General features: G+C 37.0%; 1 protein-coding gene across 1 annotated transcript in view; it reads left to right on the top strand.

Moving 5' to 3' along the window:
- Positions 1 to 2068: 2068 nt before the first annotated feature.
- Positions 2069 to 13464, top strand: part of LOC117411008 (ezrin-like) — a 41490-nt gene continuing 30094 nt past the window's right edge. Inside the window, exons 1-2 of the mRNA XM_034018006.3 lie at positions 2069 to 2231; positions 3511 to 3619. Coding sequence (XP_033873897.1) covers positions 3608 to 3619 — 12 coding nt within the window. The 5' untranslated portion in view covers positions 2069 to 2231; positions 3511 to 3607. The remainder of the gene's footprint in view (positions 2232 to 3510; positions 3620 to 13464) is intronic.

A 13464-nucleotide genomic window follows, 5' to 3' on the forward strand; every position in this document is an offset into this window, starting at 1 on the left:
TTCGGGTTTCTGCTGAAGTGCCGTGGGAGTGTCTGTGACCGCTGCTACAATAGCTCTGTGAAAGGTATGACTTGCTGATACATCCTCACATAATGCAATTAGAAACACTACGTCATATCTATGTAAATATCCATGTGCATTAGTCCTGGAACCGCTTATTCACTAGCGGTTCACAATCTATGTTTCTATATAATCCCTTTTGTTTTTTGTACTCGTGAGGCTTATTCAGTTTGCATTTGGTAGATGACCTTGTAAAGGACACCACGTGACAAAAAAGTGCAAGTGAATGGAAAAGTCGCCGTCACGTACAATTTCAATAAACAGATATACTGTATTATATCAGTACAATACTGTACTATATCAGTATAATTCGGTAAAGTGATGTGGCACTGCAGCTTTTGGTATAGAAGACCCCTTCTGTTAGACATACAAGAATAAACCATCAATTTTATTTTCTTAATAAATAAGACCAAATAGGCCACATACAAAATCATTCATTTAGGCTCACTGTTAATATTTATAATACATAATTATAAAGCAAAAGAAGAGGTTGCACTTAAGTATTATCATCTGGTAAATGGTAAATAGTATTATAAAATAAATGATCTTACCTCTTATTAGCACTAGTAATATACACCTGATCCTACTTTTCGTCTGTTGAAGATCTTTAGGTTTTTTTGCTTGTATTTTTAGATCTTTTGAATATGCAGATATATATTCAAAGGATACTCACTTCCTGTGCTGTAGATCAGTTTCACTAAAATGATCGAGTTGCAGTCAGGGCTGTGCACCCAGTACACAGGAAGTGATTAGCTACCAGTAAATAAAAACAGCACAATACTGACTGCATTGTACTTGACAAATCTTTATATTCTGAAAAAACATAAAATAAGGAAGAACCCCAACACAAGAAGAGGCTGGCCAGTGACAGTGCTAACGGGTAAGAAACTGATTTTGAAACATCTGTTAACCTTTAAAAATGCTTTAACTTTACTATTAATGAATGTTTCTTTAAACCAGTGCTGTTTTTTTAGGTAACCTGCTCATCTGCAGTAAAGGATTATCCAATGTCAAAGTGTTACTGGTGACTCATTTTTGGCCTGTTAGAATATTGAACCCCCCCTGTTACATTTTCCTCTGGCTGTGGCTTACCTGCAGTTGCTTACTATTTTGTGTGGGTCTCACTTTTCTTGTCTGATGTATTATCATAATTTAATGTATATGGGAGAGTTACTGCAGATTTGCAGCTTTTTTTTTTGCAGACGGTCTAACAAAAGAGGTTTTCCATTTCAACTCCCACCTATGACACTGTTCAATCACACTCCTTTAGAATGGAATTTGAGTAGAATGTTGACATAGAACAGAGGGATATACTGTATAGGTGTGTGCTTTTAAATTAGTGTGAAAGATGAGGGACATGACACGATACAGGCTCCCTAACAGAGATTGCTGAGGGTGTGGTTGTTTTGTGACATGGACAGCCCACAAGGCTATGAACTAAACTAAGTAACAGCAGCACCTACAGCTCATGTCAGCAGGGATTCTTTAAGAACTCGAAGATAAGATTTTTTTTTCTATAGCTTGTGACTCTTTAAATACACATCATTATGATGATATACAACTCTGACACATCCTTTCTTACATATAAATATTGATGTTATAAAAGCAAGACATCTTTCTAGCACATACACACTTTTGACATAGTAATTAAAATAACCACCCTAAATAAAGAAGGCCAGGGGAAACTATTTTTACAATATGTCATTATGTGTCATAGGTACTTCTCTTTTTTTTTCAAGCAAGTAAGTCTGAGCTCTGTATATATGGTAATGTCTTTAGGTGTAAGTGTGAAATCAATACAGATACCCTAAATTTGTTTCCTGTCTAAACTTACAGTATGTAGATATTCTTAGACAGGTGTGCCCGCGCGCATTATTTTCTTTTCTCAATGTACTATATTGACTAAAGTCCTACTGTTTTAGTTGTGTAATAATTCCTGTGTAGAGACAGCAGGTGCTTGTTGCTGTCTTTAGGGTGGTAGGAGTCGCTGTGGGAGTTCCCGAGTCCCATTGGCAGCGGTGACAAACAGGAACAGGCGGGTGATGAAAAGAATAGAGCTGTGTAGGAACGAGTTAGACGAGCGTCAGCCATTTGCAGCATTGCTCAGTTGAGGGAGGGGACAAACGAACGCTGCTAGAACTGTTTGACTTCTCTAAATCCCACCTGTACTGGTAAGAACATAAAATAAGTTACATTTAAAGATATGTTTGAGCACGAAGTAGAATTCAACCGAACGACCAAACCAACGAGGTCCTAGTTGTTTTTGTTTTGCAGTTGCTATTTGAATTAAAGGAAATCGCTCAACAGGTGTTACAGGGATTACTGTGGGCTGTGGTTAGTAGTGTTGTTAGGTAAACCGGTTTTATTTGTTGTCATTTTGTTATGTACCAAAATGTACATAAATGTATTTTAAACTTCGATTGATTTTATTTTCGAAGTTTTTTTTTTTTTTAAACAAGGTAGATACGATTTGGTAGATAGGCATTTCATTGAGACCAAAGAGTTCCGTTTCATTTGGTGGTTTGGATAAAATAATAACACAATCAAATAATAAAAGCATTCAAATAATTTAGTATTCATTAAGGGTGGTTATGTTTTGATCACGGTTTTTTAAATGTATAGGACGATGTATCCAACATACGGTAGTAGACGACTACGTGATTTACAACCATTGTCGCAAACCAGATTTGCCGTTAATCATGTGTGAAAGTAATACAAGGTATGGCATTAACAACTACGTGTGTGTGTCATATGTGAAAGTAATAAAAGGTTTGGCAAACATTAACATCGTATTACAAATTACGTGATATATATATATATATATATATATATATATATATATATATATATATATACACACACACACACACACACACGTAGTTTATATATATAATTGAAACATAACGTTATAAATGAGTGGTTGTTTTATATGTCGTTTGCTACATTGAAACAAAAATAATCAATTATTTTATAACCTATTTTGTAACTCAATATGTTACTGTGTTTTTTTGTTTTTGTTCTTTTTTAAAATACTATAAATAGTTGTGAAGGAATGAATGTCCAAGCACTAACTGCTGTTTTTTTGTTGTTGTGTTATTGGAAACATAAAGTTGCAATATCATAATATCAGTCTTTGTATTAATCAGTGACTATTTACTTAGGAGAACCTAAACTTTTGTCTATTTAAAGGGTCACACCTTTAATAAAAGTGCTGAGGTAAGTATTTAGCTAAACTGGGTGGGGACCGGATGACCTTTTAAGTAATGCTATTATGCAGTTGGACTCCTTTGCTTGGAGGGTGAGGCTCATTTATATTCAGGAGTTGCCTACAACAGTGATTCACAAATATTTATTTCAGTAGCCAAGTATACAAGCAGAAGTTGGTCTGAAGGAGCAACAGTCTTCTGACAGTAGTTTTCTGAAGTCTCTCAACTTGTTCTTTTAATTTAGGAGAAGATTTGGAGAAAAGAAACCTACAGTGGTCCATCAAAAGGATTGGAAGGAGAATTTGCAGTGCTTCTAAAGGAAACCTAGAAAACAACTGAAGATGCCAAAGCCAGTAAGTACATTCATTTCTGTGGCCATCTCTTGATGTGTGTATATTTATAAAATAACATCATTTTAAATAATTGTGTAAAGAGAAAGCAGGCCATGCAGTTCCCTCTGTATTTAAGACAGAAAACAAAGCTGTGGGGATAAGTGTCTTGGAAAAACTGGTCTCTTAGTTCCGCCACAGATACTTGAAGTGGTGTTTTGTTAGTCTTTTCAGCCAAAATTCATCAAATGCATACTCCTAACCGTATTGCTATTTTAGGCTAGTCACCACGAACTAGAGTAAGTCTGTATTGGTCATTCTGTCCAGAATTGACAACCGTGTGGAATCTGAGATGTGGCTTAGTTAAATAATTCTATAGTTCTTGATAAAGATAAGTTATCTTTACCTATCCTTCAAGGTACTGTATTGCTAAAGTCATTTGAGTATGTACAAAGTAAGTATGAAAATCAGAACAGTATCTACCCTCGTATTGTTTTGTTTTAAATAAGTTAATGCAGTGATGGGAAATAAGTATTGTATCGGCATTCATGCCAAGAACAAAGAAATATCTTTGTTTGGTTTCTGTTTTTATTCTCAAGAAAAAAAAAAGTTTAACAATGATCTTATCTCGCATTATTTCAATGGAACTGACCTTAAAATGATTTAACATATATAGGAATGTACTTAATTTTAACTTTACAATTAATTAAATGAATAGGAAATACAGCAAAAATGTCCTATTTTATAGATAAGGTTCTCAGTGCTGCACGGTGTTTCTACATGTACTGGTAGGGAAGAGGAGTTAATCAAACCAAATGCATTTAATAACTGTAGTGTGTGTCAACATAATTATTTGTGCCAAAATCTAGCAGATTTACTGAATGTATTTTCAGTAGGCAAAAAATGTGACTTTTCATATCATTGCTCAAAAATCAAGCAAGGTCCAAACTTTCTAAGCTAATTATTAACAAAACAGATTAATGTATTGTGTCCCTTCTTAGTACACAGTTGTAGTTCTGAGAATATATTAACATTTTACTTTTTCATGGATACCAAAAAGCAACAGTTGGTTTTCTGGGATGCCCAAAGAAAGTCTATTCAAACTCAATCGCAAAAAGTCCAAAGGGTAATTTTACCTTAATTCACAACTGTAATCTACATAATTATGAGGTCATAGCCATGTGTGGCTTTCTGAAAAGACAATGAACTCCTACAGTTCCACAGCTGAGAGAAAATTAATAGCTTGGGAAAGAATTGCAAATAGTTTTCCAGTATTAATTGCACTTACGTAGGGCTGTGTCTGAAGGTTCGTTCGCTAGCCAGGGATTCAAAGATTTTTCTAAACCTTCGAAGGTTCATCAGACGACTTCACGCACTGTTTTTTTTTTTTTTTTTAAACTACACTTGAATGTTTTATTCCATTTATATGGATTACCTGTAAAATTAGGATTTTCAATCAAACACACACGTAGCTATGGTGACGTCACCAATCAATTATGTAAATGAGTACCATTGAAGGTTTGAACCTTCCTTCGGTAATGTGTTCCGAACCTTCGAAGGTCAATATGTATCCTTCGTTGCAGCCCTACACTTAACACTAGAACCGCCGAGATTTCGGACTACATACAACCACTGCACCCGCAAAATGTGTGGCTTGGCTTTGATATAAAAATGAAAAACAAACAATCGGATACAACTTAATATTTTTTCTTATTTAGTTCAAAAAGAGAACATATACATAAACATGGAAAACTGTAATAAACTTTACGCAATAAACTTCTGTGTAAACAGGTGTAGAAAGCTGTATGCACATAAAATTATAAAATATAAATAACTAACTAACTAACTATAAATAACTAGTTGTAAAAATAGCATAAAACAAAAAATATAACATAACTTATGCAACGTGAAAGCGCTTTGAGTGAAACAGAGTTCAAAGGCTGTCTGTCTGTTCAGAGTTCTATTACAGCTTTCTAAGTACAATCTACGCAGAAAACATGCTTTTCAACTGTACCAGTGCATTTGCCACAGACCTGCCTTTTCACAACGGGCGCAGACATCAAAAGTTCTGTTTTTATTGCATTTAGAAACCTGGCATTGTCTCTTATTCCGTGTGGCAGTGGGCTCAGCGCTGGCTGAAGATTGAGGGGCATTTACCAGCCGGCTTTCGTGTTTCTTATCAAAATGTTTCTGTAGTAGCTCCAGGGCTAGCTGCAAAATGATGTCCCAGGAGTGATCGTGTTGCCGGTGCACTCCTTGTTCAAAACCAAAGTGTTTATAGCTGCCGGGTCCAAAACATTATAAAAAAAAGACACAGGCCACCTGCGAGTACCACCTTTGACAGAATACAGCCGTGCCATTTGATCCAGTATATCCACACCGTACTTCGTTGCATTGTAAAATGCAACAGTCTCTGGTTTTCGTTTAGCATCAGTCCCGATGGTCACTGATCTGTGTAGAGCTTGAAATATGCACATTTAAAAAAAATAAAAATTGCACCGTCACACTCAGGGTGACAGTCATTCTGCCTGAGAAATGTAGTGTAAATAATACTAATATATGATGTGTAGAATGACTTTCATCAGTGTTTCAAGCACTCAACAAGATTTATAATACGTTATTTGACAATGACGTTGATTTTATTTCAAAGCCCCGACTAAATTGTCAGGTATATTGTATTGATTTCAATATGCCACATAAACTGCGGGTCTGGCGGTTGAAGAAGCAAGTGCTTATAACTTATTCATTTTTACGATTCTGCAGCTGAAACCCCGTATTGGTATTTATTTCATTAAAATATTCAGTAACACATAAGAACGGACATGCACAAGATAATCACATACGCGGAGATATTTAAATTTGAATTGCAAAAGCCGTTCAAAAAGCGGCTATGGCGGTGCTAGTGTTAAGGCCATGTGACACGGTGGCTTGGTGGTGATGTCAGACCCGGAAGAAACACACACTACAGTGCAAAGAGCGCTGCTGCACGTTTTATTAAACAAATAAATACTTTTAACAAAACATTGAACAAACAAAATGGCACGGTGGCCAAAACAAACGGAACACTGAACCAAAAACGTATTGTGCTAGTCTAAACTAGCACGCTAGGAATTGTTTCTTTAAAATGTATTATTTTACCTCTTCTCTCTCTCTCTCTCACTCTCCAACCTTGCTCAGCCACAGCTGCAGGTTTTTATATTGTGGCTGATGGATTAACTGGATATTAATTACCTAGTTTATCTCTCAACCACATTCGGCACGGGTTTTCTCATATGCGTGGCCACTAGCCAGTTTGTCAATAATCACTCGCTGTTGACCATGCATTCTCATGATTTTCTGGATGAGGCACCATCATCTTCCATCATCTAGCTTAAATAGTTCATATTAAGATTTATATTTACTGTGGTCAGTTGGTATGTATTAACCCTTAGCGGTCCATTTATTCAGCGAGTATCAGGCGCGTCAGGTCCAGTTTATTTTCACATGCGCTGTTTATTTTAGACGCGCTGTTTAAATATATATTTTTTCACAGTAAAACAGGTTTTAAAAGGAACTGCATATCAACAGGACATCAGTAACGTGCAGTGAGGTCAGTGGTTGAGTAGGAACTGGCCAGTCTTGCACCCCAATTTACATAGATTCGATTGGCAGGCTTACAGAGAGCAGAATTATAATTATGCACGGTTGGGAACGAGACTGTTATTGATGCAGCTCAACGAAAACCCCAATGTAATTACACGATTCAACCGACAGATGGCACTGAATTTCAATACCTACTTTAGCATTCTGACCTCAACGAAATGTATTTGCACTTGAAATGTATTTGCTTACGATTGTAAGTCGCCCTGGATAAGGGCGTCTGCTAAGAAATAAATAATAATAATAATAATAATAATATTGTCCACAAAAGAATGTACTGTAAAGCGTACACACTGATTTAATTCGTACTATTAGTGTTTTTATATAAATGCCCAAATCTATAGTTAACCTGTTAGCGTTCTTTTAAACATTTGCTCACCAATACCCGACAATTAAAATGAAAATAAATACTTGCACTTACATATCTACTTGTATATGAAGTCCATCCTTCTCTCCTTCTGGACGAAGATGTCCGTGACATCATTGTAGAATTAAAAGATAATATAAACACACACTGTCAACATCCCAGTCTGTACACATAGGATCCACCTCCACAGTCAAGTCTTTTGTCTTAATAAAAAGCTTGCACTGTGTAACTATGCCTCTGAAACAGAAATCATTTAATGTTGCTACAAAGCAATTTAATTTGAAGAATCTCACTGATCTTTACTAAAATGTATAAATATATAAATGCTGATATCGTCTGAAAAAATAAGCAATACATAAGTAAACCATTCTAAATTTCTGTCTAGTCTCGGGTGTGAGATGGGATTTTTATGCATCTGGTTTTATAGTGAGTACTTCGATTTGGGGCAAAATAAAGAAGCATTGTTCCAGGTCATTGCCTAACCATGTTAAGACAAACACTCAAGGTTTTAAATGGCCAGTAAGACCACCACAGCACATGGAGGCTGTTGTTCATTCATTTTATATTTCATGATTCTCCTTTTTTTCAAGTTGGAAAGCTTGGTCTCTTCAGACATAGCAATGCATCTAATTTGTTTATATTTTAATAATTTTGCATTGAGGTGCAGACTTCTGCTTTGCAATTGATTTGTGAATGCAATAGTCTTTTAGAGTGAATGCATAGCCCTGGGACCCTGCCTATGTTATGTACTGTAGAATGTTAAACAAACTCAAAAAACTTAAATAAATGGTTTATCTTGGGGTCATGGCGGTTTTTGTGAAATGTAAATCCTTTTTTTTTAAGCCCTACCTCTGCAACATTGTCTTTCTAGAGTCTGGTGGTTCTCACGGGAACACTTGGGCTTAATTGTCAGTTCTCTAGCTTAAGAGTTGGTGCCGACAGGGACATAAAGGGAGTGTGACTGAATATCATGACGTGTCTGCAGAATAGCTACCATCTGTTTTTTTCAGCTTAATTAAAGCAAGTAAATGCAAGTACGTGTCATTGAGTTATCAAAGGCTTGTAGTGGCTTACACTGCAGACATAGAACATGGTTTCATTTGGCAAAGTAGTATGGTAAACTCCTCAGATCCAGTATGTATGGTACCTATTCAGGGCAAGAACTTGTGCTAAGGACGTCTGGGTTGTATAATGGCGTCGCATTGATAACTATTGCAAAACTTTCACGCTTTCCCTATCTGTGGAGAAATAGCCATTAAAATGCATTATATTATGCATGTATGTCCTTTTGCTAAAATGTGAAAGAAAATAATGTGCAACTATGTTAATTGAATGTTTCTGTTAAATTTCCCATGGATTGGAAAGGATTCCAAAATGGCCTCTTCTGAGAAGTGACTGTTCTAATGTGCATGCAAACCCAGAACAAAAGTGTGGAAACAAGAGTTTGAAACACTCCACCCTGGATGTCGCCGGTTTGAGTCCAGGCTATTCCACTGCCGACCGTGGACAAAGTTCCCATGGGGCAGCGCACAATTGGTCGAGCGCCGCCCGGGCTCACGGCTCGCTGCGCACCAGCGACCCCTGTAGTCTGGCCGGCCGCCTGCAGGCTTGCCTGTAAGCTGCCCAGAGCATTGTCCTCCGACGCTGTAGTTCTGAGGTGGCTGCATGGCGGGCCTACAGTGTGAAAAAGAAGCGGTCGGCTGACGGCACACGGTTCGGAGTGTTAGTCTTTGCCACTCCCGAGTCAGCGTGGGGGTGGTAGCAGTGAGCTGAGCCTAAAAATAATTGGCCATTCCAAATTGGAAGAAAAAAATGATAAAAACAATTGGCGACTACTAAATTAAGAAAAAAGAAACACTCCACCAGTGAAGTTTAAGTGTGTGCACTATTCACAAAGCATAAACACATGAGCAGAATCTAGGTGCTGTCTTTCCTCCTCTTTAGTCTGGTTGATCAGGTACCTTGTACGTGATACACTGTCAGTTAGCTCTGTGTCACCCAGCAATTTAGTATTTGTTTGTAATTCAGTATTTGTTATTATTTGGTATTTATCCATCTGCTCCGAATGATAGGAATAATCAATTGCTGATGAGATTTAAACCACATGCTGCAGTTTTTCCCCAAAATAAGAGTGCAGCAGTTTTAAAGATTTGTATTTTTATGAGCAGAATAATTTAGTCTAAAAAAGTGGTTGGTAGCTGGTAGTGCTCTCCTTCTTTATTGGTATTCTTGGTATGTAACTGTGTAACAAGAATGGCTTGTGGGTGACATCAGACCAGGAAGTGCAGAGACACGGTCCTATGGTTAAATGCGCTGGTATACGAATCTAATTATAAATTTAAAATGGTTTAAACAAAACACAGGACAAACAAAACGGCACGAGAGCCAACAATAGACAAGCAAACAAAACACGGCGAACACTAAACAAACAAGTATTGTGCTGAGCTATGTCAGCAGGAGTAGCAATTGTTTTACTTGGTCTTGTTTGTCCCGACTCTCTCTCTACACTCAACACCCAACCCTGAGTGAGAAGTGCGTGCCTCTTATGCAGCTGTGCCGGGACTCGATTTGCTAATCAATCATTCAATTGAGTCCAGATACAGTCTGCACATAAACTACTTGTGACTTCCCTGTGCCCAGAGACCAACATACATTTTAAATCACCCGTGCCACATAACCCACACTATACCCCATGCACCAATACATACATACAGTAACACCCCACATAAAACATACAATACGCACAGGGGTGGGGGGCACCCTACCACACTGTCCCAGAAGTGTCTATTTGGATTGACAGATATGTGGGTTACATAATATCCAGGGGTCATCCTATATTATTTTAATTTGTAACTAGGCTTGCTACTATTTGATATAATAATAATAATAATAATAATAATAATAATAATAATAATAATAATAATTTTATTTTGTTTGCCAAATCGACAATAAATTGACTTTTTTTTTTTTTTAGAAAGAATTTACCATTTTTTTTCGATCTTTATTTTTTAATTCAAGCAGAGAATGGGTGAAATCGACCTTTCTGCTTTGAGAAACGTCTCATTAGCGAAACCCCTTTATAATATTCAGCATGCAACAGAACCATGGTTACTAACAATGTTGAAATAATGTTTCGTCACAGCGGAGCTATACCTAAATATAAAGATCCTACGCAAATTTAAAAATGGTCTCAAACCACAGAAAATGTAGCATATAATAGTGTATTACACAGACTTTTATAGCATAAATTTACAAGTAAAAATAATATGCACAGAACAAAACATTAGATAGTTGAACAGAACTAACTTACACGTATTATTCTCAGTCTGAGCTCCGCCCCTCTCCTGCTTCAGCACAGCTGGACTCGCTGTTAGGGAGACATATAGGCCCGCTTCTTCCTGCCACGGAGACTTCAGCTGTCGGTCAGGGTATTGTGCACAATACTCAAGTTTTCCTCTTGCACCCCATTTCCAAATTAAACTAGTAACTGTCACTGTATCCCTTGAGCAAAAGCTTACCTACACCATCATCTGCTAATTTCAAAGTAGGCGCTTTGAATGACAGGTGCTGTATCTGGCAAATGAAAGTGCACAGTCGGTGCAGGTCTTGAGGATTGACAGTCATTTAAACGAATGAGAGCATTCTAGCACTGCTTCAGTCAATGTCAGCACAGGATGAAATGACTGACAGTGAAACTACACTAGCCTACTAAGGGACCACTGAGGTGACTGACAGCGACCCCTAGCCATTCAGAGCAGAACGGAGAAGGGACAGACAGCAAGTACAAAAACTACACAAACTAGAGATGATCTCTATTATTATTTATGGTAATAAAATAAAAAATAGCGAGTGGTTTTACTGACGTTTTATCCTATGTGAATTTATTTGTCGAACTCATATTTTTGAGGAATTTGATGTTTAAAGAGCTTTACTGATTTAAAATTGAAAGGTAGCAATCCTAGTTATAACACAAAGAATTTGAATTTAAAACTGCTTAGGCATTAAAAAGCAATTGTTGCTTTTCCTTGAAAGCAATCCTAATGTTTCAGCTTTCAAACTTTTTACTTGCATGTACGTGTGGGGGGGAAAAAAAGTAATGCAACAACAAATGGACAGTTAGTCTCCTGTTCATTTACCATTGATTGACAAACAATATTTTCACACACGGTGTGTTATTATCACCCCAGTTACTGGAAATGTTTTTAAATTATGTATTTGTTTGTTTGGTAAACTGGAACAAGCTATCTAGGAGCAGTATTATTTATGGTTATAAATATAATGTAGAATCCTGCTATTCGTATACAGTATCAACAATTACTTTTGTTTTCACTCCCCCATGATGTACAACACTATGACATGTATTCTGTATAGCCATCTCAATACAGTCCTTTTTAGTATATTCTGAAAATGGGTGAGTCATGTGGGGAGTGCTATATTAGGGAAAGGGAGATTTCAGTTTAAGCAACAAAACTAACCTATTCAGTTTCTCTTGTCAACAACTGAAATGTGATATCTGTAGATGTTTTTTTTTTTTTCTGTTTGTCTCTCTAAGTTGCTATACGTCCAAAATAAGTATATACCAGTGCAAGGTTACAATGGGGATTGTAACCTTGCACTCTTGGTAGAAGTTAATGTTTCAAAATAGTCACTTTGTTGAATACCATTTATTGTGGTGGTCGGGATATTTATTTTCAGCCAAGCTGTGATCAATTAAATAGACCCCATAACTGATATTTTTAATTTCAGAAATTTAGAAAATAGAAATAGTTTTGGTTTTATGTTAATACTGAAATGAGGATGTAAGAAGCAGTAGGTTTTGTTTTTTGTTAAATAGAATGGCTCACATGTGCTAGCCTTGGGGGTTTTGCTAATCTAACCCTATCCCCGTACAAATGTGATATGAGTGTCAGAATTCACTGTCCTGAGTTGCAAGCAGTACTTTATTGTTCCCAGTTTCTGCTACAGTGATTCGATTCAAACTAAATATTCTTCTTCTGCTTGATTTGTTCCTACCCCACTAGTAAAGCATCCTACACCCACCTGACAAACCTAACTCCCTTTACCTTGACTGACGTCAAGGGTGTAGCGGCCTATGACGCTCAATCTTATACCAACACTTGTGTGCTCCACCCGTGAGTGACGCAGAAAGCAAACCACGGGGATTAACAAGGGCCCTTCCCAATTGCTGTCCAACCAACACCCCCAGTTTATCAAAACCAAATCCACCAACCGCCGGAACCTAGAGGACTGGTGCAGCTGAAGGCTTGTCCCTCAGGGAATTATGTAGTAATGTGGCAAAAAGGGAGACAAAACTGAACCAGGTAACTACAGACCAATAAGCCTGACTTCTATTATATGGAAACTATAATAAGATCCAAAATGGAAAAGTACCTATATGGTAACAGTATCCTGGGAGAAAGTCAGTATGGTTTTAGGAAAGGAGGATAGTGTCTCGCTAACCTGCTTGATTTTTCTGAGGATGCAACATTGACAATGGATCATTGCAAAGCATACAACATGGTTTATTTAGATTTCCAGAAAGCTTTTGATAAAGTCCCGCATAAAAGATTAATTCTCAAACTGAACACAGTAGGGATTCAAGGAAATGCATGCACATGGATTAGGGAGTGATTAACATGTAGAAAACAGAAAGTACTGATTAGAGAAGAAACCTCAAAATGGAGCGAGGTAACCAGTGGTGTACCACAGGGATCAGTATTAGGTCCACTGCTATTCCTAATCTACATTAATGATTTAGATTCTGGTATAGTAAGCAAACTTTTTAAATTTGCAGACAACACAAAAATAGGAGGAGTGGCAAACACTGTTGCAGCAGCAAAGGTCATTCAAAATGATCTAGACA

The sequence above is a fragment of the Acipenser ruthenus genome, chromosome 6, assembly GCF_902713425.1.
Source record: "Acipenser ruthenus chromosome 6, fAciRut3.2 maternal haplotype, whole genome shotgun sequence".
In the NCBI taxonomy this organism is placed as follows: Eukaryota; Metazoa; Chordata; class Actinopteri; order Acipenseriformes; family Acipenseridae; genus Acipenser; species Acipenser ruthenus.